At 57.6% G+C, this 24,677-nt stretch overlaps 1 protein-coding gene across 15 annotated transcripts in view; it reads right to left on the bottom strand.

Annotated features, from left to right (window-relative positions):
* Window positions 1-9,000: 9,000 nt before the first annotated feature.
* The window catches only part of LOC139186851 (maestro heat-like repeat family member 5), a 28,650-nt gene continuing 12,973 nt past the window's right edge, over window positions 9,001-24,677 (bottom strand). For 8 of the 15 annotated variants that reach the window (XM_070802326.1, XM_070802333.1, XM_070802330.1 and 5 more), the window contains exons 12-28: window positions 21,007-21,102; window positions 20,402-20,506; window positions 19,558-19,693; window positions 19,361-19,455; window positions 18,059-18,208; window positions 17,370-17,524; window positions 16,258-16,402; window positions 15,896-16,080; window positions 15,417-15,554; window positions 15,093-15,204; window positions 14,701-14,844; window positions 13,969-14,145; window positions 12,623-12,778; window positions 11,813-11,935; window positions 10,766-10,868; window positions 10,560-10,634; window positions 9,006-10,330 (exon numbers count right to left, since the gene is read on the bottom strand). In XM_070802326.1, coding sequence (XP_070658427.1) covers window positions 10,200-10,330; window positions 10,560-10,634; window positions 10,766-10,868; window positions 11,813-11,935; window positions 12,623-12,778; window positions 13,969-14,145; window positions 14,701-14,844; window positions 15,093-15,204; window positions 15,417-15,554; window positions 15,896-16,080; window positions 16,258-16,402; window positions 17,370-17,524; window positions 18,059-18,208; window positions 19,361-19,455; window positions 19,558-19,693; window positions 20,402-20,506; window positions 21,007-21,102 — 2,226 coding nt within the window. In that variant the 3' untranslated portion in view covers window positions 9,006-10,199. The other 7 variants (XM_070802320.1, XM_070802319.1, XM_070802322.1 and 4 more) reach the window with 7 other exon arrangements.

The following is a 24,677-nucleotide window of genomic DNA, read 5'->3' as shown; positions in this document are numbered from 1 at the left end:
TTTCAAACTTATCATATGCAAAAGTTCAGGTGAATTACATCATCTTCTGGCCAGGAGGCCTGTTAACATTTTAAGAAACTTATCTTTCTCTAAAGGTGATTATTCCAAAGTCAGGCACCAGCCTCCAAAAAAGCACTGGACAAAGCTGCATTCCTATAGGGCAAAGGTGAGGTGGGCTCAATCAAGAAAAGAATTAACTCAAGGGTCCAAGGTTACAAACATTGAGGCTACTACTTGCATTTCTATACACCCATTATATCAATCAATACACTGCCAAGGACACCAGTAGGTAAGGGGTATGGAGACTTAGCAGCAAACATTGGCCCAGTAAGTGAAAAACCCTTCACCAATACAATTTCTAATCAATCTTTTAACTGCTCAAAGGAATCTGTATTTAGACAGTTTAGAACACCTCCTGCCTCTCACAGTTGGGAGGCTCTGAGCAATCACATGTGGCCGGAAAAACCTATTCAGGCAGGCTAGAGCATTTCCAAAGGAGTTTGTAGGTTGAAACACTGTCACACCCAGGAATTATTAACTGGAGCTGTAAGCTAAGTCTTTTTTCAGAGAGAGGTAGTGGGGGACAGCCCCCCGTAAAGTCAGAGGTGTAGGTGAAAGCACAAAGCAGAAAGTAGGCAGACTCTGGTTTTGGGGGTAGATGCTTGAGAATTTCCAGGGGGACTCCTGAGGCTCGATCCCGCTTTGCGTATGCCAAGCCTTCTTCCTCATGACCTTTGTCATGGGTGGAGCTCCTCACGCTGGCTCCTGGCAGTGATAGAATTCCAGTTGAGCTATTCCAGATCCTGAAAGATGATGCTGTGGAAAGTGCTGCACTCAATATGCAATATGCCGGCTCCCAGCAGCCCGTGCTGCCTCCCTCATCTTCGGCTGTTATGGAAGGAAGCCGGACACCCAAGACACCCTAGGAGCAGGGTGTCCAGGTGGAGGAAGTCCTGGGCCCCAGCAACACCCCCGGGGAAGGAGGCACGGAGCATGGGGCCAGGGTGTGCAATCCTGGGGTTCTGCAGAGGGCTCACCAACATCATCGTGGAGTGACCAGCACAAGTTCCGGCCAGCTCCCTGATCTTCCCTGTCCTGTTTGTGCCCAGAACCATACACCAAGGAAAAACTGAAGGAAAAGCACTGAAGACAGAATAGAGCCCAAGCCACCCACTCCAAGCACACAGGAGGAATGACTCAGACGGCGTGAGCCACTGGTGTCAGGGCTTGGTGTGCAACCAGGGTCAAGACTGAGTGTGAGGTCAGGCTCAGGGCTCAGTATACGAGCAAGGTCAGGGCTCAACGTGTAATGAAAGTCAGTGTCAGCATGTGACCAGGGCCAGGGATCAGAGCAACCAGAATCGGGATCAACCTGTGACCAGACTCCCCCAGTTTCCCCTCAATCCTGGCCCTTCTTTCTAAAAAGGCCATGTCTTCCAAGAGAGGCCACACATTATCCTGCCTGGGCCCCATGCTCACAGCTCTTCAGTGCTCTTGACGCCTGGAATGGTGACCAGGCACAGAAATTGCTCTCTGCTCCCTGGCTTTCACTGCAAGAAGCCCCCCAGGAAGGGTTCCACAAGACTCACCAAAACCCAAGGGCCCTGCCTGAGTCTGCCATCCACCACCTTGGGGTGAGCCCCGTGCTGGGCAGCATTTCAGGTCCGAGGGCGTGAGGTACTCGGAGCTGGGGCAGGGACCACCGCAGCCTTCAGCCTGCCCCTGTACTCCCCCAGCTGTTCAGAATGCTGTGCCCCCGATGGGGACATCTACACAGGAGAGCGCCGAGACTCAGGGGCAAAGAGATCTCGCCAGTCCCTCTGGGTGGTGAGCGTGAGGGGGCATCTAAGCCCCACTCTCCGGGCTCTAAGTCCTGAATCTTTGCCCCTATGAGTGGGTTACCCAAGGGCAGCCATGTAATCTGTCACTCGTGAAGCCGAGAACATCTGCTCTGCTGCCCGTCGCCTGCCTTCAGCAGCACCACCGTGCCCAAGGGAGAGGGGTGGGGCTGGGCATGGTGGTGGTTACTATGATGGGCAGGAACGTGTGCAGCCCAGGGTGGTGGTGACAGTTTTGTGGATGGAGCTGGAGATGGAGGTAGTGATGGTTGTGGTGGAGTTGGAGATGGAGGTAGTGATGGTGGTGATGGTGGAGCTGGATATGGACGTCATGACTGTGATGGTGGAGTATTGATGGAGGTAATGATGGTGATGGTGGTGAAGTTGGAGATGGAGATGGAGGTAGTTATGGTGGTGGTGGAGTTGGAGATGGGGGTAGTGACGGTAGTGGTGATGAAATTGGAGATGGAGGTAGTGATGGTGGGGAGGATGCAGAGGGTGATGGTGGTGGAGCTGGAGATGGAGATGGAGGTAGTGATGGTGGTGGTGATGAAATTGGAGATGGAGGTAGTGATGGTGGTGGTGGAGTTGGAGATGGGGGTAGTGACGGTGGGGAGGGTGCAGAGGGTGATGGTGGTGGAGTTGGAGATGGAGATGGAGGTAGTGATGGTGGTGGGAGTGATTTTGGTGCTGGTGATGCCTAAGATGGCAGTCACCATGATCTATGTTGCTGATGGTGGGGCTTCTGAGATTGAAAAGCAGAATCTCACCGGGTCACCTTGTCCCCCACGCCCACAGACTGGGAGCATCTGGAGGGCGAATGGGTTGACAGGTGGAAGGAGGGGTGCATAAGGACAGTGACTAGAGCCTCTGAGTCACCTGGGGGTGGAGCCGTCAGGAGCCGACATTTCACCAGCACCCACACTCCTGAGACGGGAGGCGGCTCCTCCTCACCTGGCTTCCGTCTGCTCACTCCCTTTCCTGTCACCAGCCCCAACAGTGCAGGCACAGAGGGACATCCAACAAGGCCCCCTCCCTTCCCTGGGGTGGGCCCGCCTCCAGGCAGGTAGAGGCTTTTTCTGGCGAAGTCTTCCCACCTGCCTCTCCCCCTCCGCGCTTCCTGGCCCCCGTCCAGCACAGACACACTTGCTGTCAGGAAGTCCTCCCTGAGATCTAACCTCATGCTGCAGTGCGAACGCCTCCTGCCCCCAGCGGCTGACCCGCTCAGTTCTCTTCTCCCCCATCACTGTCTGGGCTGCTCATAACCACCAGGGGAGCACCCCTAGCCTCCACTGTCCCCTCTGTGTCTCATTCAAGACGAAGGATCGACCCCTCCACCCTCAGGCTTCCCACGCAAATCCTGTGTGCTTCCTACTCCAGGGCTGGTTCCAGAACCTTCCACTGGCTTACAGTGTCCTTCCCAGTCCTGCTCCACCTGCTCACGGTGACCTCTTGAAACCTCCGGGAAGGGAGGGCCCGGAGAACCGCCGCCTCCCTGAACCTTCTCCACGTGGATCCCTGAGGTGACAGGGCAGCTGGGGTGCCACTTAAGAAGCCCAGAAAGTGCCACCCACCCCTGTCTCAGCTGTCCTGCCTCCCTGGGAGGTGACCAGGCCATCCACGCTTTCTGACAGAGGTAAAATCTGGGGGACTGGGCCTCCAGCTGAACTCCCCAGGCCCCAGCAGGTATCTTGACTGAAGGCCTGTTCTGAGAAAACCCCACCCCTAGGCCCTGGGGAGGGGACCAAGGCTCTGCCTGGAGCCGCCCCGAAACTCAGAGTACAGTGCTGGTTGAGGGGAGGTGGGGGATGGTACAGGCCCCGCCCATGTGCCGCTTCTGCCACCGGCGGCCTGTAGCCCGGGAGGTCTCGGTCCCCCTGCCAGTGGGATTCCACAGTCCCCTCCCTGCAGCCCCCGGGGAGACGGTGGGCTGATTCTGGCCCCAGTGGGACCTCCTCTGGCATGTCCCCCCCACTGCTGCCCCCCTACCCACTGCAGCATCCATGCCCCTGCCCGGATCTGCTCAGAGAGGCCTGCAGAGGGGCCCAAGGCAGTAAGACTCCCCAGGCAGGGCAAGCCGATGGTGGCCCCTGCTCCCGGCCGTGGGTCTGCCGGAGCAGGCGGCCTCGACCTCGGGCAGGCCCCTCCCCGAGGGGCCTCCTGCGGAGTCCTCGGTCTCCCCTGCGGAGTCCTCGGTCTCCTCTGCGGCTCAGCCGAGACCCCCTTCCGGGGCCAGCGTTCTGGCTCGGCACTTCTCCAGGCCCGGGGAGCAGTGGGCTCCCCGACTTATTTTCTCAGGCCCTAAAAATAGCCAGGCGAGGAGGGGCGCCTCTGAATAGCTCTGAGTGTGCCAGTCACGGCCCTACTTGGAGCGGAAGCATCTCCAAATAAGGCCTTGGCAGAGGCGGAAGCTGCGCCCGCCGGCTCTGCTCACGTCAGCGCCCAGCTGCGCGGCTCCCTAGCCTCGCCCCCAGGACTGCCAGCCCCAGGGCTGCCCCAGAGCCGCCCCAGAGGGTGGTCGGGCCTGGGGCCGGGTGCAGGCTGGGGACCTGGCAGTCCACTCAGGCTAGACGCCCGGAGCCTGCCAGGCTGGGCGCGGCTGCCTGATGGAAGTGCGCTGGCCCCAGAGTTTGGAAATACGGAGCCTGAGACTCCTCTGTCTGGAAACCCGCGCTCAAGCGTCAGCACAGTCCAGTCCAGGCCCCTCCCCAGGCCCGGGGGACGGGAGGGCAGGGCCTCTTCCTCCCCACGTCCGGCACCCCAAGCCCAAGCCTGGCCTCCCAGCCAGTGGGCACCCTGACAGGATGGGGAGAGCCAGCGCTGGGCAAGGGGGTGGGGTGGGTGGGGGGTGGTAGTCGGCCTAGGAAGGCGGAGGAGGTGTTGCTGGGCTCAGATGGCTCCCTGGGAACACCATATGGACCCCCACCCCGGAAGGGGAGTTGGAAAGAGGCAGAAGGCGGCGCCCCCATGGGCTCCCTCCCTCTCTGTCGCTCGGAGTTCCTTGGGGGGCAGATGGTAGGTGGGGGTGGCCTGGAGGTCGAGGTGCCAGGACAGGTGGGCTGCCCCTGGCCTCGGGGGCCTGTCCACTCACTAGCTCTCTGTGTCTGCGGCCCCGTGCCCTGCCTGGCTCCTGTGTCCTTCCAGACCCCCTGAGATCCTTTCCAGGCTCAGAAGCCCCCAGCCCCTAGTGAGGAAGGGATTGACAGACTCCACCCCGGTCCCTGCTAAAGGCCAGCTCCAGGCTGGAGGAGGGTGGGCAGGGGTGCAGGGCAGGGAAGGGGAGGGACGGGATGGGGCTGGGTGCTGATTCTTAGAAGGAGAGGGTGGGACCCTGAGAGCAGCGCAGGCAACCAGAAGAGGGACGTGATCCTCCCGGGGAGGGGACAGGCTGAGCCTGCAGGTGGGCGGGGTGGGTAGCTGGGCACCCAGGTGGGCCTTCTGAACACAGGCTCAGAGGCTGCTGATGGGGTGTCACCCCTTGGGAAGAGAGAGACTCTTCTGGCCCCAGTCTGGCTGGAGTTCCCCGTCCTTGCCCCTCCCCAGTCCTGAGTGTCCCCAGAGTCATCAGGCTTTGGCCTGGGGGTCTGGTCCCCCTCAGAGCAGGCCTGCTCTCCCAACAGCTGGGATACTGAGAGAACCTGGGGGAGCAGGCCCCCCAGAGCACACAGGGAGGCTGCACAGGCCACCTCTACCTGCCTCCAGGTGTGCGCTGGGGAGACGGACAGCACAGTAAGCGGAGTGGGCAGAACAGTCCGAGGCGGGGGCCAGGCTGCAGACTGGAAGCCCACGCCCAGGGCAGGGGCCACTCCGGACTGTCGAGGCTGAGGTGGGCTCAGTCCGGGCAAATTGCTCCAGTGTTCTCTGTGGCCCATCGACACTGCCCCCGCCGTGCGCCCCAGGCCTGCAGGGACTGTCGCATGGGTACAGGGCTCCCTGAAGTAGCCCTCAGTGAGGACCTGAGCCTTCACAAGACTCCCTGTCGGGACAGAGGGTGGACGGCAGGCATCCAGTGCTGTTACTAACATCCCCCTTTGCAGAAGAGGAGACTGGCCTGCAGGGAGTCTGGGCAACTTGCCCGGAGTTGCAGGAATGAGTCAGTGGTCTGACTGGTCTCAGCTGCAGCTGCTGTGCCCTCAACACAGCACTGGCCCGGGGCACAAAGGGAGGTCCATCTCGCCTGGACCCCGGCCTGGCCCTGACAGGGGTCTTAGGCAGGAGGGCGACCTCGCTTCCTCGCTCCTCCTCCAGCCAGGACCCACAGCCACCCTGACTCCCTCTCCACCTCCGTCTCCAGGAATCTGCCTCCCTGGCTCACGCGACTCTTCCCCATCTCCCCTTAACTAGTCCTGCTCATCAGCATTAAATTATAGAACTAGTCAGGCTTTCTAGTTCTTCCTTAGTCACTTTTAGCATGCTGTATATTTTTAGAAATCCACCTATTCCAACTACGGTTTCAAATGTATTAGAAGGGAATTGCTCATCTTGTTCTCACCTTTTTGATTTCTGAGGAGTCTAGTTGGGTCCCATTTGTAGTGCCCAGTTGTTTGAACTGTGCCTTCTTTCTTTTCTTTTGTCTTTTGGTTATAAAGAACAGACTCTGGGCTTTGTGTTTTAATCATATTTTTTATAATTACCAACATCTTTCGACTTGTTTCCCCATCTTCTTTAGTGTTCTATATTTGTCCTGTTTTCACTCTACTTAAAAAAAAAAAAAAAAAAACACACTCTTTCTTGATTTTTGGAGTGGTTACATTTAACACATTTATTTTTAGTCCACTTTTATCTTTTATTTGTTGGTAAACTATACAGATTCTATTTCCTTTCAGCTTACCTTTCAGATGTTGAAATATAACCAGTTATTTGACTTAAGGACCAAAATTTATCAATTTATTAACCCCCCTTTCATACAACACAAGGACCTTGGAACACTTACTTTCTTGGGGCTTACATGGTAATATTTTCTATTATTTTCATTCTGTATTTTTCTACTGCCTTTAATTAGATATTATTATCTTTTTGTGGCTTCCCTGATGGCCCAGCAGGTAAAGAATCCGCCTGCAACGCAGGAGACACAGGAGATGTGGGTTTGATCCCTGGGTCAGGGAGATCCCCTGGAGAAGGAAATGGCAGCCAGCTTCAGTATTCTTGCCTGGAAAGCCCCATGGACAGAGGAGCCTGGCGGGCTACAGTCCAAAGGGTCAGACACGACTAAGCACGCAGGCATGGCATTATTTTTTTAAAAACAGACAGCATTTGGTTATATTTACTTATGTGTATAACAGTCTCTTGGCTCACCACTTAACTGGATTCCGCACCAATTCCGATTCATGGGTGTGCATGAGGGGTCTCTCCCACACCACCAACAGGCCGTGCTCTACGCATCAGCTGGCTGTCCTCCAGTTCAGCTCAGCTCTGACCCTCGCTCTGCGGCAGCATCAGGTGCCACAGGTTAAGGCCTCAGCCCACATGGCTACTCCCTTCACACATGCTTCAGACACCAGCCTCAAGTCCAGGTGTGCCTCTCAGCAACAGCTGCGACTCAGGGCTCCCAGGCCCCCCACCTGGGTTCGGTGGATATGCCAGAGCTGCTTGCAGAGCTCAGAGCAGCATTGTACTCGCTGCATCACTGGTTATGGTAACAGGACAAGGTTCGGGAATAGCCCGATGGAGAATGCACAGGGAAAGCGTGGGGAAAGGGCTAGAGCTCCCGCCGTCTCTCTTCTCCATCATCACGTGTTCTCCAAATCCCTGCCTTTGGGCTGTATGGAGGCTTCATCACAGAGACAGGATTGATTAAAGCCCTGGCCTCTGGCCGTAGATGCCACCTCCAGCCCCTCTCCCCTCCCCAGAGCCGGGGTAGGTTCACAGTTCCCTCTGGTCCCAAGGTTGACTCTCCTGGCAGCCAGCCCTCTCCTCTGGTGGGTCCAGAAACTACCTCTGACATGCAGAAAGACTCTTTCAACCTCATCACTTATGACCTTGCAGGGGTTTGGGGCACTCTGTGCCAGAAGAGGGAAGAAGACCACATGTGTGTTTCTTATTATAAATCACCCTATGGCACCAGGGTATTTTAGGTTTCATTCCTTCCTCCTGGAGTGTTTTCCTAAGCCCCTCAATCTGCTGATGGTAAACTCTTCTTTCCACAGAGGATTAAGGTCTGGCACGTTATCACCACTGCCCACGCAAGTCCCACTCTGGCTTATTAACATGTTTATTTATTCTTCTTTACCCCCATAATCCTCCCACCAACCTATAAGCAACTACTCTAATTTAGTTAATGTGCCTTTTTTGTTTGTAAGTGCTCTTAGGGAGAAAAAAAAGAAAGTGTTTTCTAAAACCTTTTTATTCTGAAATAAGCTTATAGGAGAGTTGCCGAGATAGTATAGAGGTTCCTTATACCCTTCGCAAGCTTCCTGTAATGTGAACATCTTCTATAACCACAGTAATAAAAGGTACATATTTTAAATTTATTTATATTGCTATATATCTCAATTTTGTTTTTCACTTTTTTTCCACTATGCTTTTTTTTTCCTCAAAGATCCATCTGGGTTGCTATGTGTGCATCTGATCTGCTATTTCTCTTTTTTTTTTTTCTTGACATGGTTTCTTTTAATAAAAAATACTGCTGAATGTGTATCACAGATTATATGAAGCTATACATAACAACATTCTCTGTGCGTAGAAACTGTGATGTGCGTTCTTGAATTTTATATTTTTATCCAACTTTATTGAGATATAATGTATATATAATAAGCATCACCCATTTTAAGCATTTGATGAGTTTCAACAACATATGACTCTCACAGCCAAGTGAGACTGGGGTGAGGTCTGGACTGAGACCCTCACAACCATCACACGAGAGGGACACAGAAGTGTTGATTTTCTCATTGCTGAGTTTCAGTTCCTCCTTATGTTTTAGACATCCTTTATCAGATACGTGTTTTGCCAGTATTTTCTTCCAGTCTCTGACTGGTCTCTTCGATCTTTCAACAGTATCTTTTGTAAAGCAGCATTTTTTAATTTAAAAAAATATTTTTAATTAAAAAAATCAGCATCATTTTTTCCTCCATGGATTGTACTTTTGTGTTCTATCTAAAAACTTATTGTCACATCCAAGGGAGATGGATGTGGTCTGTCCGTCCACGTCTCCAATGTCCCCCATCACAAGCCCCGCTCTGCACTTTGGGACTTGTACAAGGATCTCTTTGTTTTGTCAATGCGGGAGTGGAATTGCTGGGTTGTCAGATATGTGTATTCTAGTCATCCAAGGGTCAGACTGCTCTCCACTTGTTCACACCACTGATTCTGAGAGGCAGCCATGTATTAAAAAGTACAGTTATTGTAACTTATCCAAGATCCGGTTGTATTTTGGTGGGAGGTGTCTTCAGAGCATCTAGTCTGCGCACCATGGAGGCTGGACTCTCTCCCTTTATCTTCTGTCCCACCTGCTGACCCTGAAGTGACCTTGGGAAGACCTGCGTCCTTCTGCCTTCCTTACCCCCAGCCTTGGGAGCGCTCCGCACTGCCCACCCCTTCGCTCTGTAGACACGCTCTGCCCTTGGCTCCTGCGGCTCCACACCACCTCCCCCCAGCTGCTGACGCTCAGGGTCCTCGCTGGGCTCAGCCAGAGGCCCCCACCTGGGCCCTGGCAGGAGGGAAGACCTCGAAGGGGAAGGGGTAAAATCTGGACTGGGAAGGATGGCCACCCTGTACAAGGCTGGGCAGGGCCCCTAGACTCTGCAGAGGCAGGGGGAAGGCCTCGGCCGAAAGGCAGTGGAAGGTGGGAAACAAATTGCCAAAGGTCCCAGGGTCACACTTCAGAGTTAAACAGGTTCCTGAGGGGAAGATGGGCAGGGGTGGGATGCTCATTTAGTAGGGGGTCGGCACAGGAAGGGGGGAGCTCAGGGCCTGGACCAGAGTGAGGCACGTGGAAGATTCTAGCAGTTGGGAGGCAGCATCATGGGATCTGGAAAGGCCGGGGAGGGGTGAGGAGGGGGTGCCAAGGTGACCCCCGAGGCTCCAGGCCCAGTGCCCTCGGGGGAGTGCCTGGCTCACGCAGCCAAAGGAGACGCCCAGCCGAGATATTGAGGACCCTGTGTTGCCGGCCCTTCACATCCAGGGCCAGTCAGCATTTGGGTCTGGAGGGGAGGCTGCCGGGCTCTGGCTGAGGAGGGGGCATCAGGAGGGCTCAGGGTAGGAAGAGCCCAGGGAGGCCAGAAGAAACACCTCATATTTAATACAGAACCAAAAAAACACAACACAACAAAACCAACTGCAAACATTGGCAGCCCCAGACTGACTCAGAAGATCATCACATACTGGGACAGTTCAGTGACGTCTTCGGAGAAGTGCTTGTAGAATTTACGGCTCACGGAGTCCGGGTCCTCCTTGAGCATCTCGAAGTCTGCAGCAGAGACCCAAGGGTCCTCCAGTCGCGGCGCAGCCGGCCGTGGTGCAGAGGGGAGGCGCAGAGGGAGGGGACAGGACCTGCCCTGGGAATCCGGTCTTTGAAGACACTGCCCTTCCGGGGGCTCCATCAGAGCGGTATGGGGGGGTCACGGCCTGTCCCCAGGGCCCACGTGGGCTGTGTGTGTGAGGTAGGTCATGGCCTGTCCTGAAATCAGTTCTCAAGGGGAAAATGACGGCCCACCCTGGGGAGGGGCTGAGGCCGTTCCAGCATCAGGGGAGTTCCCATGCGGCTCAGGGTGGCCCTGTGCTTACACTTCTTGAGGGTCTTCACGTCGCCCTTCTTCAGGTAGAAGCAGAGATCGGTGAAGTAGTCCTGCAGGATGCCCCCTGCAGGGGGGAAGGTGAGGGCCACTGAGGGAGGCAGGCCAGGACAGGGGCAGGTGCCCAGCTGGCAGATCAAATGGACCTCAGGGCCCAGGAGTGTAGCTTCACGTGGATCGGGTGATGGCCACACCTACCGATGAACTTCATGGCCGTGAGCTTCAGGCGCCTGTTCGGGCTGTCCAGGTACGCCAGCGCCTGCATCAGAAACTGGTGGTAGCTGCTGAAGTTGCTCTCTACCTGGGGTGGTGGGGAAGGAGATGGGTGGGCGATGGGCGGTGGCCCTCGCGCTCCCTGGCCCTGCCTTCCAAGCCTGGAACGGGGAGGGCCGTGACCCCAGGCTGGGTCCAGGGCTGGTCCAGGGCAGGCAATCTGGACCCCTGGCAGGGCTAGGCTCTGCCGGACCGCCCTTCTCAGGCCCATCTCCAATGGGACCTTGCTTCCCAGTAGCCCCTCCCTTCTACGGTCCAGATGTCTCCCAGAAGTGGCCTCTGCCCCTTCTGGGAGCACTCTGGGCTCCACAGGGTGAGCCCACAGGATGCGGGCGGTCTGCGGGTCTCCTCTGTTCAGAGGGGCATGCGCGGGGATCTGGTGTCCTGCTGTTCCTCCGTGCCAGGGAGCAGGGGCCTGTCTACGCCTGGAGCCTGCAGCTGCCACGGCCGGGGCAGGGATCGCCTCAGGCCCGGAATACAGAGCTGTGGAGCCGCGGTGTCTCTTGCTCTCCCCAGCCCATCCATGTCCACCTCCGCACACATCTCCTCCGCACGGGGTGGGGGTCTGGCCCACTGCTGGTGCTGGGACCTATAGGGCCTGCCCGACGTCCACACTGGGACGTCAGGGGCCGCCATGTCCCCCAGGGCCCCTCCACAGCAGTGTGGGGCTGCTGCCGGCAGGGCCACCTGGTCCAGACCCGTGGCAGGGGTGTGGTCTCCTGCGTGGCCCACCCTGGAGGCTGTGAGTGCCACGGCAGAGAGGCAACAGCGTCCTCCCAGAGGCTGAAGCCTCCAACCCAACATGGAGCCGGCATTTAATAAACATCCACAGGACCGAGGTGAGGGCACCTGAGGGAGTGCTGGCATCTGCCCCGCCCACTCTGGGAACCCCTCAGGGGACCCTGTCTGCACCCAGCCTGTCTCCACCTCCCTTGCCTCCTTGCCACTGCCCCGGGGGGGCCAGCATCTCACCATGTAGATAAAGATGTCATTCTCAGCGCCTGGGCCATGACCCCAGGCCAACTTGCTGAACAGCTCCTTCCGGAATTCCCACTTCAGCAGGATGGCGCAGCGCAGGAAGGTTAACTTTGTCTTCTGTGGGTGCCCAGAGACAGGTCACCACCTCCGCACTGTGCCCTCCCGGGCCCAGCAGGCACCGCCTCCCAGCTGTACCTCAGGGGAGCTGCACCATGGCAGGAAGTGGGGCCCCGCGGCAGTCTTCACTCCCCGAGACCCGCGGGTGTCCTGCTGTCATTCACGGGAGGGTTCCAGCGGTGCCTTGGCCACCCAGGCCTCCTTCCCAACCCTGAGTGCGTCTCCCAGTTCAGGGGCTAGGCATCCAAGGAAAGCGTGTTGGCCGTTTACTCACCCGCCCCCACCAGCCGTGGACCTTGGTCTCGCGACTCCTTTAGAGAGTCCTTGTGTCCCCGTGATGGGCAGAATTGTGTCACCAAGATCCATGTGTTGAAGTCCTAAACCCCAGGACTTTAGGGTATGAATGTATTTGGAGAAAAGGTCCTTAGGGAGGTGACTGAGTTAAGGCGAGGTCTGAGAGCCGCCTTGACCCAGTGTGACTGGTGTCCTGATAAGGAGGGGCGATCAGGACACAGGCACCCAGGAGGGACCAGCACGTGAGGCCACAGGGAGAGGATGGCCATCCACACACCATGGAGAGCAGCCTAAGGGCGCTGGCCTTCCAGGCTCTGGATCTCAGTGACAACGCCGGTGGTGGCTTACAACCGCCACCCAAGCTGACGAAGACAGGCACGCCAGACCACTCACCGTGACCACCTCAGGGCAGGTGTCGGCCAGGTGGAAGAGCAGGGGCACCAGGGCCTGGAAGGCATGGCTCTTGAGCGCCTGCCGGAACTTCTTGCCACCGCTGTAGATGACATCTCCGTATAGGAAGATGGCTCCGCCACGCACGCCCTCCTGCTCCTGCCAGAGACGGGCAGGTCTTCCCTTCAGCCAGGCAATCTGCTGGCGCCCGAGGCCCCACTGCAGCCCCAGCCCCACCAGGCCACTCGCCCTGCCTGCTGCCACCCACCTCTCACCTTCCGTTCCAGCCCAGCGATGGCAGTGGCCAGTGGGTGCCATCACGCCTGCTCTCTTCAGCACAGGGTGAGCCGAACCCCTCCCTCCACCCCCCGGCCCTGCTGCCCAGGCTGCCCCAGCACGGGTCACAATGGCTGGCTGCCCTCTCTCCTGGCTGCCCGCTCCTGCTGCCCCCTCCCATAGCTGCCACCTTCTGCTGGGTTGGCCTCTTACGCCGGTGTTTCTCCTGTGCTATTTCTCTGGGGGCCTCGGGCTGCCAGCAACCACACCTCCAACTCCCAGGGAGACTGGGACGGGGGTTAGAGCACAGACCCCGGAGCCGGCTCTGTCACCCGCTAGCTCTGTGACCCTCAGCAAGGCTTCTTCCGTGCATGACTCAGTTGCCCCTTTTATGGCAAGGGGCTGACAACAGCGCCTTTGTTCTTGGGTCACACTGAGTGCTGAACCCCACTATCCTACTCTGCGCCCCAGTTCCTCCAGCTTCATCAGACCACCTTGGGACAGCAGTCCCAGAGATCTCCTAGACACAGCGTGAAGGGTGGCACAGTCTGCCTACCCACCCCCCCTCCCCCCACACACACACAGTCCCTGAGGACTGTGCCCGCAATCCCTGAGGTCCTTCTGGTGGCCCAGCGGCCCTGCCTCAGTTCAAGCCTCACCACTCTTAAGCCCCTCCTTTATTCAGAACCCCTGAAACCATTTACCCTGCCCCCACTCATTCTCTACGTGTGAACCTAGGCGGGCCCTGCCCTCTGCTCCCAGCCCACCGCCACTTCTGGGTGAGGAATGCGGAGGCCTCAAGGCCTCACAGAACCGTCCAGCCCTGGGCCAGGTTCCCGCTGGGCTCCACCTGTGGACGTTATCCACGACGCCAGGAGCAGCAGCTTCGGCTGCTCTGATTGGAGGGGGTTAACCTCTCTGGCTGCTCTGATTGGCAGGAGTTAGCCGCCCTGGCTGCTCTGATTGGAGGGTGTTCACTGCTGTGGCTGCTCTGATTGGCAGGGGTGGGGTGGGCGTGAGGTGTGGCGGCTCTGGCTGTTCTGATTGGCAGGCTTGGGCACGGGGTTCCTCACGGCTTCAAACAGCGGCAGCAGGTGCTGAGCCATCTTGACGCTGACGGCGCCGATTCCCTGGGCACCCAGGTGGTGCAGGACGTCACCCAGGATCTCCATCAGGCCCAGCAGGTCCTGGGGCTGGGGTTTCAGGAAGCTGTCCAGCAGCCCGGTCAACTGGTTCCGGAGCAGGACCACCTGCCGAGAGACGCGGCCACCCGCTGGCCCGCTCTGCGGCCTACGCAATGCCCTTCTCCGCCTCTCCACCGGTGCTACCTCCCCAGGCCAAGTCCCCCGCTGAGGCCACCTCTCCTCCGCACTCCTGGACCCCCTTCGCGCCCAGTGGAGACCCGGCCCCAGGCCCCAGCCGGGGTCTTGGAGGAGGACGTGTGCCTGGAGGCCCACAGGGCAGGAGAGGGAAGGGCGTCCCCATAGAGGCAGGTGTGAGCTCTCGGTGTCTGGGTGGAGTATGGATGGACGACCTGGCAGGAGTGCCTCTGGTTAGGGATGTCTACCTGGAAAGGAGGCCGGGGTCTTGGACCTCAAAGTCGCTGAGCCCCTTGCGGTCCAGAAAGTCTAGGACCCGCGGCGCTGCCCAGTGCAGCAGGGTGTCCCCAGCCCTCCCCGTATGCCCCGCCCAGCCCCGGCCTGCCGTGCCTTCCTCATCCACCCCTTCCGAGGTGACCTGCTGCGGAGGCTCTTTTCCACCGCGCCCCCCTCCTCCCTGAAGCCTCCTCCCTGCTCCCTCCTCACCTTCTGAGGTTGCATGAGGCTGCTGCTGAGGCCCTTTAGGCTCATGGCCCTCACCAGCGGGTTGGGGTTGTTGAGGCCCAGGTTCAGGAAGCTGTCTATGGTTCTCCGAGACATGTACTGGGTGAGCTCCTGGCCACTGAGAAACTAGGCAGGGGCGGCACAGTCAGGTCTCCAGTTACTTACAGCTGCCAGGGGAGATGGGCCCGTAGCCTGGCATGAGGCAGCGGGGCTAGAGGCACAGCCGCACTTCCAGGCAGCAAGTAGACCTGACGTGGGAGGCGGAAGCTATGGGGCCTGTGTTTCAGGGGTAGGGATGGAAGTCCATCCTCTGTCCTGAGGGCCAGAGGGCACTGGTGAGGGGCCGAGGTGAGGCGTGGCCAGAAGGGGCTGACCTCTGTGATGATGAGGATGGCTACGATGTTGTCCCGTTCTTCAGGGCTCTTCAGGAAAATGACCGCCTGCCCCAAGACCGCTTTGACCTCACAGTCGTAGTGGGCCATGGCCCTGTGAGATGGAGGAGGCAGACAAGGGGACATGAAGTCTCCCTCCTTGGCCAAGGGGACCCCTCTACCCCAACAGACCTTCCTTACTCAGGGAGATGGCCCAGGTGACTCAGTCTGGAGTGCAGGGTCCCAATAAGGAGTTTCGGGGGGTGGGGGTGGGGGTCCATCAGGGGGTGCGGTCTGGGGCAGGCCCCTCCCAGGCTTGGAGCTTACCTGGCCAGGAGGGTCACCCCTTCGGTATAGGTTTCCAGGTGCTCAAAGAGCTCCCAGCCCCTTAGCAGCTTGAGGTGGGCGAACACTTCCCAGTAATTGGTGGTCCAGAAGAGACCCTTTAGGGCCTCCAGGCATGTCCTAGGGGCAAGACGGGTCTTGAGATGGGGTGAAAGAGGGCAAGGGCCCACTTCTCCAGCATAACCTGTGCTCTCCCAATTGGGTGGGGTGAGCGGCCTCCTTCCACACGCCCCTCCTGCAGGAATCGCCCTTCTGGTCGCGGTCTGCTGCTCAGTCCCCTGCTCCCCACCCTGGACCCCCAGGTGGGACCAGAGCTCATCCTTTTTGGGTGGGTGCCCAGCCCTTAGCCCCGGTCCTTTTGCCCACAGGGCTTCTAGGGGTGAGTGGAAGGAGCCAGAAAGAAGGTGTGGGTTGGGGTCCTGAGAGAGGGCTGGACCCAGAGGCTGAGTCTTGCATCTCACCTGCAGGGGCTGAGGGCCTTGGCCTCCAAGGCCTCCTCCTGGTAGTCGGACATGCCCTCCACCACATCCAGCTCAAACAGGTAGTGGAGCTGGGTGAGAAGGCCCAGGAGGATCCCTGCGAAGGCCCAGCGCACCGTGGCCTTGTACTCATGTATGTAGAGGAGTTCATAAATGGTGCCCAGGGCCTGCAGCAGGACAGGCACTGCCCTTGGTCCCTGAGGAGGGTCTGGTGCCAGCCTCGAGCTGGCCCCACCCTGGGACTCAGCATCCGGGGAAACCCTCTGCCAGACCACCCTGGCCTCCCCAAGGCCCCTGAATGTCAGACTCCATTGCAGGGGTTGGGGTGCAGGGGAAGGGCTCACCAGCAGGGAAACAAGCTCGGCCTGCACCGGGACCTTGATGAGCTCTCGGGGGGGCCGCAGCTTCAGCTTCATGTAGAGCAGCGTGATGACCTTGCGGGCCAGCCGGCTGTTGGTGGCCAGGGCCTTCCACAGGGGCATGACCTGCCTGGGGAGGCAGGGATCAGTCCCGCCAGCTGGCTGGCCACTCTGGGTGAGGGGCCACTGGGACACGACCCCAGGGTAGCAGGGCAGTGGAGGTAGCCAGGCTCTGCAGGATCAGGGAAGCCCCTAGACTGGGGGCGTCCAGCAGCTATCTTCCGGTGACCCATGGTGGGGGGGGGCCCTGCTTGAAGTTCTGTCTGGGCTGGCTCTCCCCAGTATTCACACTCAACCCCGCCTCGTATCCCATTGCCCGGGATGTGAGCAAACCTTGTCTTTCTCTTGCCTGTCCCCTCACTTGTAAAGTGGGGCTCATACCCAGCAGGGTGCACCCCTTAGCAGCCTGGGGGACAGGTGAGCCCTGGGGTGCATGTCAGGGGCACAGCTGACCCCACAGCAGGCTGCTGCTCCCCGAGATACTTCAGGAGGCACTGTGACCTCCAGCACCCTGGACCTCAGAGTTCACACACCACTCAAATCAGGTTAGAATCCCACTGCCGACTCAGCTACCCTGGGGCTGGCCGGAGGCTGTGTTTCTAACATGACGCTATGGCCCTCACGGTATGGCTCCTGGAAACCCCACATTAGCCCAGGGGGCGGCTGGGACATGGTGTGCTCCGGGCTGGGCAGTGGCAGGAGCTGCTGGGGGCTCGTTAGTGCTGTCACGTTCCCCAGCTGACCTCCCCGCCCTCTGCAGGTTGGTTCCTGGGAGCTCTCTGAGCCTGAAGGGATGCATCCATGCCATGGGGCCCCTCTTGGGACACTCTGCCTTAGCCCCTCAGCGTGGCGCATCTTCAGAGACCCCTGGCCGCCCTGGCTCTGGAGTCTAGGCAGTGGGTGAGGTCAGGCTGAAGTGCGTGGGCAGTTCTGCCTTCCCAGGAACCGAGTCAGTTCGGGATGTGTCTTTGGACTGGAGGGTGGACCACGGAGATGGACAGATGTTCACCTTTGGGCTGTGGGCGCAAGTGACCTACCTCTCTGAGGGAGGGCACAGGGACAGCATCACTTCGACGGTCTGCTGCGTGTGCTGCGTGCCCAGCACCGTCACGGCCTTCATCGTGGTCTGCAGGATGCTCGTGAAGACGATGTAGGGCAGCTCCTGAAACAGCTCCTGCAGGATCTCGGCCACCTGTGCAGGGAGGGTGGGCCACGAGAGCCTCGGAGCAGCCCCCATGCCTGGTCTCCTCCAGGAGGGCATCCCCGCCTGCAGCCAGTGGGGTATCTGGACGTGTACAGGCCCCAAGGGGGATGCCCCCAGCTGGGCTGAGCCCGCCATTGCTGCAGGCTCGTGTGAAAATGGACATCAGCTCAAGGGGCCAGTGGGCCTGGCCTTCGCTGCGGAAGGTGACTTTCCGAGTGGGCTGTGGACTAGGTTGGCCGAGTCAGACCAGGGCAGTTAAAATCTTGGCAGGGGTGGGGCCCCTTTCTCTCTTTCTTGCTGGACAAGACTGTGACAGAGACAGGGTGCCTCTCTGATTGCCTGTGGCAGGGGCCTGGGACCTTGAGGAGTCCAGCCAGGTGGGAACCCCTGGGCCTGGCTGAAGCTCAGCCGTGCCGACCAGAGCTGATGGCCAAGAGCAGCCTCAGGACTTCCTGCTTCCAGGGCCCAGGCGGCCTCAGTGAAGAGGCCTGGGGTGCGCACGGCCCCCGCCTGGTGGCCCACCTGCTCTGGCTTGATGCTGCGGTCCTCCATGATGGTCAGGAGCAGCTCCGAGGCCAGGTGGCTGTTGAGGGAGTCGTGGCTGCACAGCCCTTGCAGGAGCGTGAGCACGAGCTGCGTGTGCTGCGCCACCGTGAGGTGCTCGGCCAAGGTCTGCAGCAGAGGGGCCGGGCTGAAGGGCCGAGGGGTCCTCCCCCGGTCAGCCACCATCCCGGCCGTCCCAGTGTGTGCTCGGAGACAAAGCTGGGCTGTGCTCTTACCCAGGGACAGAGTGAGCACCAGCTGCACAGACTGCAGAGACCCCAGGAGGGCCCCACTTGAACCCCTACCCCCAGCAGGCTGTCGGTGCCGGCCCGGCTGGCCTCCACAGGCCGTGGACCGCCGCTCAGTAGCCAGAAATGTGGCCACTGCAGGCTCACAGCTGCTCCTTCTCTGGGAAACTGCTCTGCAGAGTCGGAGAGCGAGCAGCTGTGCTCGACCCCTAGCCTGGGATAGAGGTGGGGGCTGACTCTGGTGCCTCCCCCAGGGCCGGGCTGAGACCACGCCCTGCTCAGCCCTCCCCACTCCTCGGTCAAGGGCACTGGGACTCTTGCCCCGGCCCCGCCTCTGGGGAACCCACTAGAGGGATGGGCTTCTCGGTTGTGAGCCTCTGGGGAGGGTCCTCAGGGACATCCATGCTCCCGTCCCAGCCTGTGCTGAGAGCGGCTGGATTCCGGGCTCGGTGAGGCTCCCTCAGAAGGTGGGACAACGGGCACAGAAAGTTCGACGACCCACCAGAGCACTCAACCAGTGGCGCACAGCTTGGACTCAAACCCAAGCCCTAGAATCTCAGTCCAACTCAAAGGGAGAGCTGAGCCCGAGGACGTGATCTGGGTGGGGATCGGGGGGCAGAGGGGGCGAGAGAAGGGAGACCAGCCATCCCGCTTGCCCTAATCAGGGATGGGGGTGCTAAGGCCAGCTGTCACCCTAGTGGGGGGCCACGGGGGGCCAGAAGGAGAGGATGCTGGGAAGGGAGGTTCTGTAAATGTCTGTGAGACCACAGACTCTGCGTCTCCTAAGGGGCCCCGTCACAGTTGGGTGAGCGGGGCGGGGGCGGAGTTCTAAGGGGAAGAAAGACGGGGTACTTCCCTGGTAAGAGCTCTGGGGACTGGGTGCTTGCTAACCTGACCCCTGCCCAGATTGCAGAGTCCCTCCCCTGGCCCCATCTGTGAAATGGGCAGGCTGACCCTGTGCTCTTGGGCAGTCCAGGGCTCTGCAGGAGCCCCGGGCCAGCTGCCAGCACCCTCCAGCCTTCCCAGCCCTCACCTTCACCAAACTGTAGAACTTCAGCTCTGAATCTTTGTGAGCCTTTGTTTCAAAGTTCTTCATTTTATTCAGATGCATGAACTCTGCCGTGCTCCCTGCGGTGGGACACTGGGTCAGGAGGCCTGCCTCCTGCAGCCTGGGAGACGACACCCTCCCCCCATACCACCAGGGAGGCCTCCCCTGGCCCCATGGCTCACCCTTCTGCTGGATCAGAAGCTGCAGGAAGAGGTAGACGCACTGGTGGGAGTGGCTCTGGGTGAGCTGGTCCCTGTCCCGCCACAGCAGCAGCAGCAGGCCCACCTGGCGGCCCAGCCCCGAGGGCATGGCCTCCTCCTGGGGGAGGTGTGCAGTGAGCAGCCGCCCGGCCTCCACCGTCCCTCCCAGCCCTGCAGCTCTCAGCCGGTTCCTGTGCTCAGCGTCTTGCGGGTTGGGTGCTGGCGCCACGTCTGCAGAGGGGCCCTTGTTCACCTTCAGGACCCCTGTTTCCTCGTTGCTTCTGACAGGAAGTTAGTGGACTTCCTGTCCTTCCTTCCCTGTGTGTGTGTGTGCACGCCTCTGTGTGTGCACTCTTTCCTTCTGGCTGCTTTGGGATGTTTTTCTGTTTACTGTTGTATTTCAGCAGCTTGGGGCCTTGGCTGAGGGTGGGGTGACTACACCAGGGCCCGTCCCCTTCCCTCCAGGTCTTTGTGTCTTGGCTCCCCCTGCCCTACTGGTCCTGGAGCTGAGAGCTCTCAGCTAAGTGCTCCTCCAGCTGGTCCTTGTATCGGCTGCCCGGTCCTCAAACACTGCCCTCTCTGTCGGGCCTTGCCTGAGGGCTCCAGGTAGCCCCCGGCTTCCCCCTCTTTCCTGCCAGTCTTGCTTACGGGGAGCCTTTCAATCCAGGTCGTCCCTGTTCTATTTGAACCACGACCTCCACCCCAGGACTGGGCTCCTGGTGGGAGGGTGTCTGGGCCCCAGCGCCCGCCAAGCATCCCTGTGCTCAGCGGACAGGGACTGCGGGAGTCGACAGGAGGTGGTGTGAGGGCCCGGCGGGGCACTCACGCTGAGCTTCACGTAGTCTGCCACATACTTGAGAAGCAGGAAGATGGACTGTACCACCCGCTTCCGCTCATAGCTTTTGCTCGACTTCAGCCAGGGCTCCGTGTGCTGGGGTGGAGGCCAGAGCCAGGGACCTCAGCCTGCAGGCCCACCCTCCTGCCCAGCTCCCACCCACATGGGGCGTGGCTGGGATGGCTCACAGCCTATGAGGCATATTACCCTTTCCTACCTGTCTAGTAGCCCGGCACCCTAGGGTGAAGCCACATGACTGCCCCTCGGTGCTCCCAAGGCTCTGGGGGCGAGTGGTGTCCCCCTAGGCCCCAGGCTGTGCAGGGGGAGCAGAGGGAGGATGGTGTTTGAGGGACGGCCTCTCCAGGCTGCAGGAGAGCCCACAGGGGCTGATCCTCCCTGCCCTGGAGCTCCTGGAGGTAAGGGCACTGGGCCTCCCTGCTCCTTGCAGGGTCTGCACTGTTCTGAGGGAAGAGGCGAACACCCCAGCACTTGGATACATGTGTGGGGCACACTGGCTGACCTGCCCTCCTGGCCCTCCACCTGCGGGATGTTCCCTGGGTGGGCCCCGGGGTGGGGTGGGCACTGGGAGCCCTCACCTGCAGGAGGAAGCAGATCTCATCCATGCTCTCGTTCTCAGAGATGAAGGCCTGGAGAAGCAGATCAAGCGCTTGCATGGACTTCTGGTACAGCGCCTGGTGGCCAGAGAGTAGCTGGTCAGCCTGGCCTCCACCAGGCACCTCGGGGGTGAGCACAGACAGGGTGCCCCCACAGATGCCAACTCTTCGTGTTATAGCCTGTGGCAGTATTAAATCTGCCTCCAAGACCCCAGGAGGAAACAGGGCTCCACGAGCCACGGGTGCTTCCGGGAGGCAGGCAGCGCCCCACTCTGGCTCCTTGGACAGCTCCCTGTGGCCCTCCCACCTCCCGGATCCGGTCTCCACGGCCTATGTCCTCCGTTTGCTCAAACCCGTGTCCCGGGGCGAGTCCTGCCCTCTCTCCTCTCCCTTTCTTGCTTCTCCCTGGGAACATTTTTTGGTGCATGTTCCCAGATATTTGAACTCAGACCCAAAGCCATACGCAGACCTGCCCCAGTACTCGTAAGGTGGCGACCGCAGACCTGCCGGCACTCGGCATTAGGAGCCACTGGGTGACTGTTGAATGAGTAAGTGATTGTGTCACTGTGGTCCATGCCACGTGAACACGCCAAGTGGTGGGAGTGACTGTGGCAAGCACTCAATAAAGCCTGGTTGAAATGAGGGAACCGTGGCTGTTCCTCTGCATAGTAATGCTGCAATCTGCCGCCTGGGACCAAAGATTTTCCAGGTTCAAAGGAGACAGTCTATGCTGTAATGCAAATAGGAACCAGAAGTACAATTGGCACCCTCGCAATGACAGCTCAGTAGCCATGCATCCATTGTCTTCTTCAGTGGGTGCGTGCTGAGCGTGTATCACACCACTTGCAGGAGGCAGCAGGAGAAAGCAGGCCTGGTTCCTGATCACGAGCCTCTCCCTGGCCAGTCAGAGAGAAGCAAGAGCATTTTGTAAAACTCTAAGGAGAAAAATTTGGGGGGGTGCCTCCAAAATCACTGCAGATGGTAACTGCAGCCATGAAATTAAAAGACGCCTACTCCTCGGAAGAAAAGCTATGGCCAACCTAGACAGCTTATTAAAACGCAGAGACAATTCTTTGCCGCCAAAGGTCTGTCTAGTCAAAGCTATGGTTTTTCCAGTAGTCATGTATGGATGTGAGAGTTGGACTATAAAGAAAGCTGAGCACCGAAGAACTGATGCATTTGAACTGTGGTGTTGGACAAGACTCTTGAGAGTCCCTTGGACAGCAAGGAAATCCAGCCAGTCCATCCTAAAGGAAATCAGTCCTGAATATTCATTAGAAGGACTGATGCTGAAGCTGAAACTCCAATATTTGGGCCACCTGATGCGAAGAACTGACTCATTTGAAAAGACCCTGATGCCAGGAAAGACTGAAGGCGGGAGGAGAAGGGGACGACAGAGGATGAGATGGTTGGATGGCCTCACCAACATAATGGACATGAGTTTGAGCAAGCTCCAGGAGTTGGTGATGGACAGGGAAGCCTGGCGTGCTGCAATCCATGGGGTTGCAAAGAGTCAGACATGACTGAGCAGCTGAACTGAACTGACTGAAGAAGAAAAATAAACACCTAAACAAGTTTGAGACTGAGTTGCTATTAAGTGCTGTAGAGGAAGACGGGCATCAAAGAGGTGATGAGCACCTCTCCCCTCAGACCCTGGGGCCCGAGGGCCCAGCACTGGCAGGTCCATCTGCCCTCTGCTCCCCCTCCCAATGGAGGTATGTCACTGCAGGTCAAGGCTGCTGGCATCCACAAAACAGAGAACCAGGGAGGGGAGAGGTGCACAGAGAACAGAGGGTCCCCTCGAGTCCAGCAGGTGAAGGTGGGACCCCCCCCCAGGATGGGAGAGAAGACCCCCAGAGCTGCCTGCTGGGCCTGGGCCTGCACACACTGGCCTGGGTAGAGAATGTCTTAATTCATGGGGAGAGGGCAGAGTCCAGAGGTGTGTTTGAGGCAGATGGAGTTCCAGAATCAGTGCTGCTCTAGCCTACCAGCAAAGACTTTTTTTTTTTTTTTAAAGATCTGAAAAGGTTTAGAGTTTAGAGTTAAAATTAATTTAACTGTGTACCATAACAAAGCCCCCCAATAATTATAGGAATACAAAAATTTACAGCACATAACAGACCTCATTGATGATGGTTCGCATCTGTTTAAGAATTACCAGGTATGCAATGAAGCAAGAAAACATGACCCACATTGAAAGAGAAATAATCAAAATCCACCCATGAATGACAGATAATAGAGTTAGTAGACAAACTCATTGAAACAGTTATTATAACTGTATTCCACATGTTAATAAACTAGAGGAAAGTTTGAATTTGTAAGATAAAGACAAGGAAGATATGAAAAAATGATCCAAATAGAACTTTTAAAGATGAAAACCAAAATGTATGAGATAAAAAAACATACCATGGGATGAAATTCAGATGTCAAAGAAAAAAGATTAGTGAAATTTGAAACATAGGACCCAGACAAAAATATATTCCTAGTTCCAAAGTGGCAGAAAGAAGAAAGTAAGCAGAATATCAGTGACCTGCAGGGCGACTTCCAGCAGTCTAACATGCGTGCACTGGGGACGCATCCGAGACATGGGGTGGGGTGTATGAAGAGAGCGTGTGAGGAAATAACGGCCAAGACTCCTCCATATTTGGAGAAAAGGATAAGTCCACAGTTCCAGATGTTCAACAAACTCCCAGCAAGTTCAACAAACTCCCAAACAAGGAACAGGAAGAAAATTACAAAAGCTCTACCATACAGAATTGCTTAAAAGCGGTCTTAAGGAGGAAGTGCCAAAAAAATAAAAAGCAATTGAACAGTCAAAGGAAAAAAGACCTGTTATTGGAGGAACAAAGTTAAGGATGGCAGCAGATTTTGGGGGATAAAACTACGTGATAAGACAGTGGTCAAGTGTGTGAAGCACTAAGACAAAAGAGGGACCTGTCCATTTAGAATTGTATACCCAGTGAAAACGCACTTCATTAACCAAAGCTAAATAAAGGCCTTTTCAGATAGAGGACAGCCAAGGTGCTGGAACTGTCAGATCTTTGAAAGGCCAGTCTCTGGATGAAAGGACTTTCATGCAGGATGGAAATGTAATATCTGAATCTACAAAAAGGAATAAAGGCCTCCCGAAACGGAACTGTGTTGGCAAATATGAGACACATTTCTCATTATTTAAATCTTGCTAAAAGATAACTGGAGTGGGTTGCCGTTTCCTTCTGCAGGGGATCTTCCTGACCCAGGGATCGAACCCAGGTCTCCCACATTGCAGGCAGACGCTTTAACTTCTGAGACACAGGGAAGCCCAAAAGATAACTGGCTGTTTAAAGCAAAAAGAATACCAATGCTTTGGTAACATGTGTGGAAACGAACATATGACACTGGAGCACAGGGATTGTTGGGAGCCCCCACGTGTGAAGTGGGGTAACATCACTTGAAGTGCACAGCAATAGACTAAAGATGTCTGCTGAAAGCCCTGAAATAACTAGTAAGATAACAAAGAGCTGTTCCAAATAAGCCAAAAACACAGATAAAATGGAAACTTAACAGAAAAAGAGTAACAAAAGATACAGGACAAATTGGAACCAGCAGTCAGATGGTCACAGAAACCCAACTATCTTGATGTGTAGTTAGTTTAACATGACCATCCCTTGTTA

The sequence above is a fragment of the Bos indicus genome, chromosome 14 (genome assembly GCF_029378745.1).
Source record: "Bos indicus isolate NIAB-ARS_2022 breed Sahiwal x Tharparkar chromosome 14, NIAB-ARS_B.indTharparkar_mat_pri_1.0, whole genome shotgun sequence".
Lineage (NCBI taxonomy): Eukaryota > Metazoa > Chordata > Mammalia > Artiodactyla > Bovidae > Bos > Bos indicus.
This window is presented reverse-complemented; position numbering and strand designations above follow the sequence as displayed.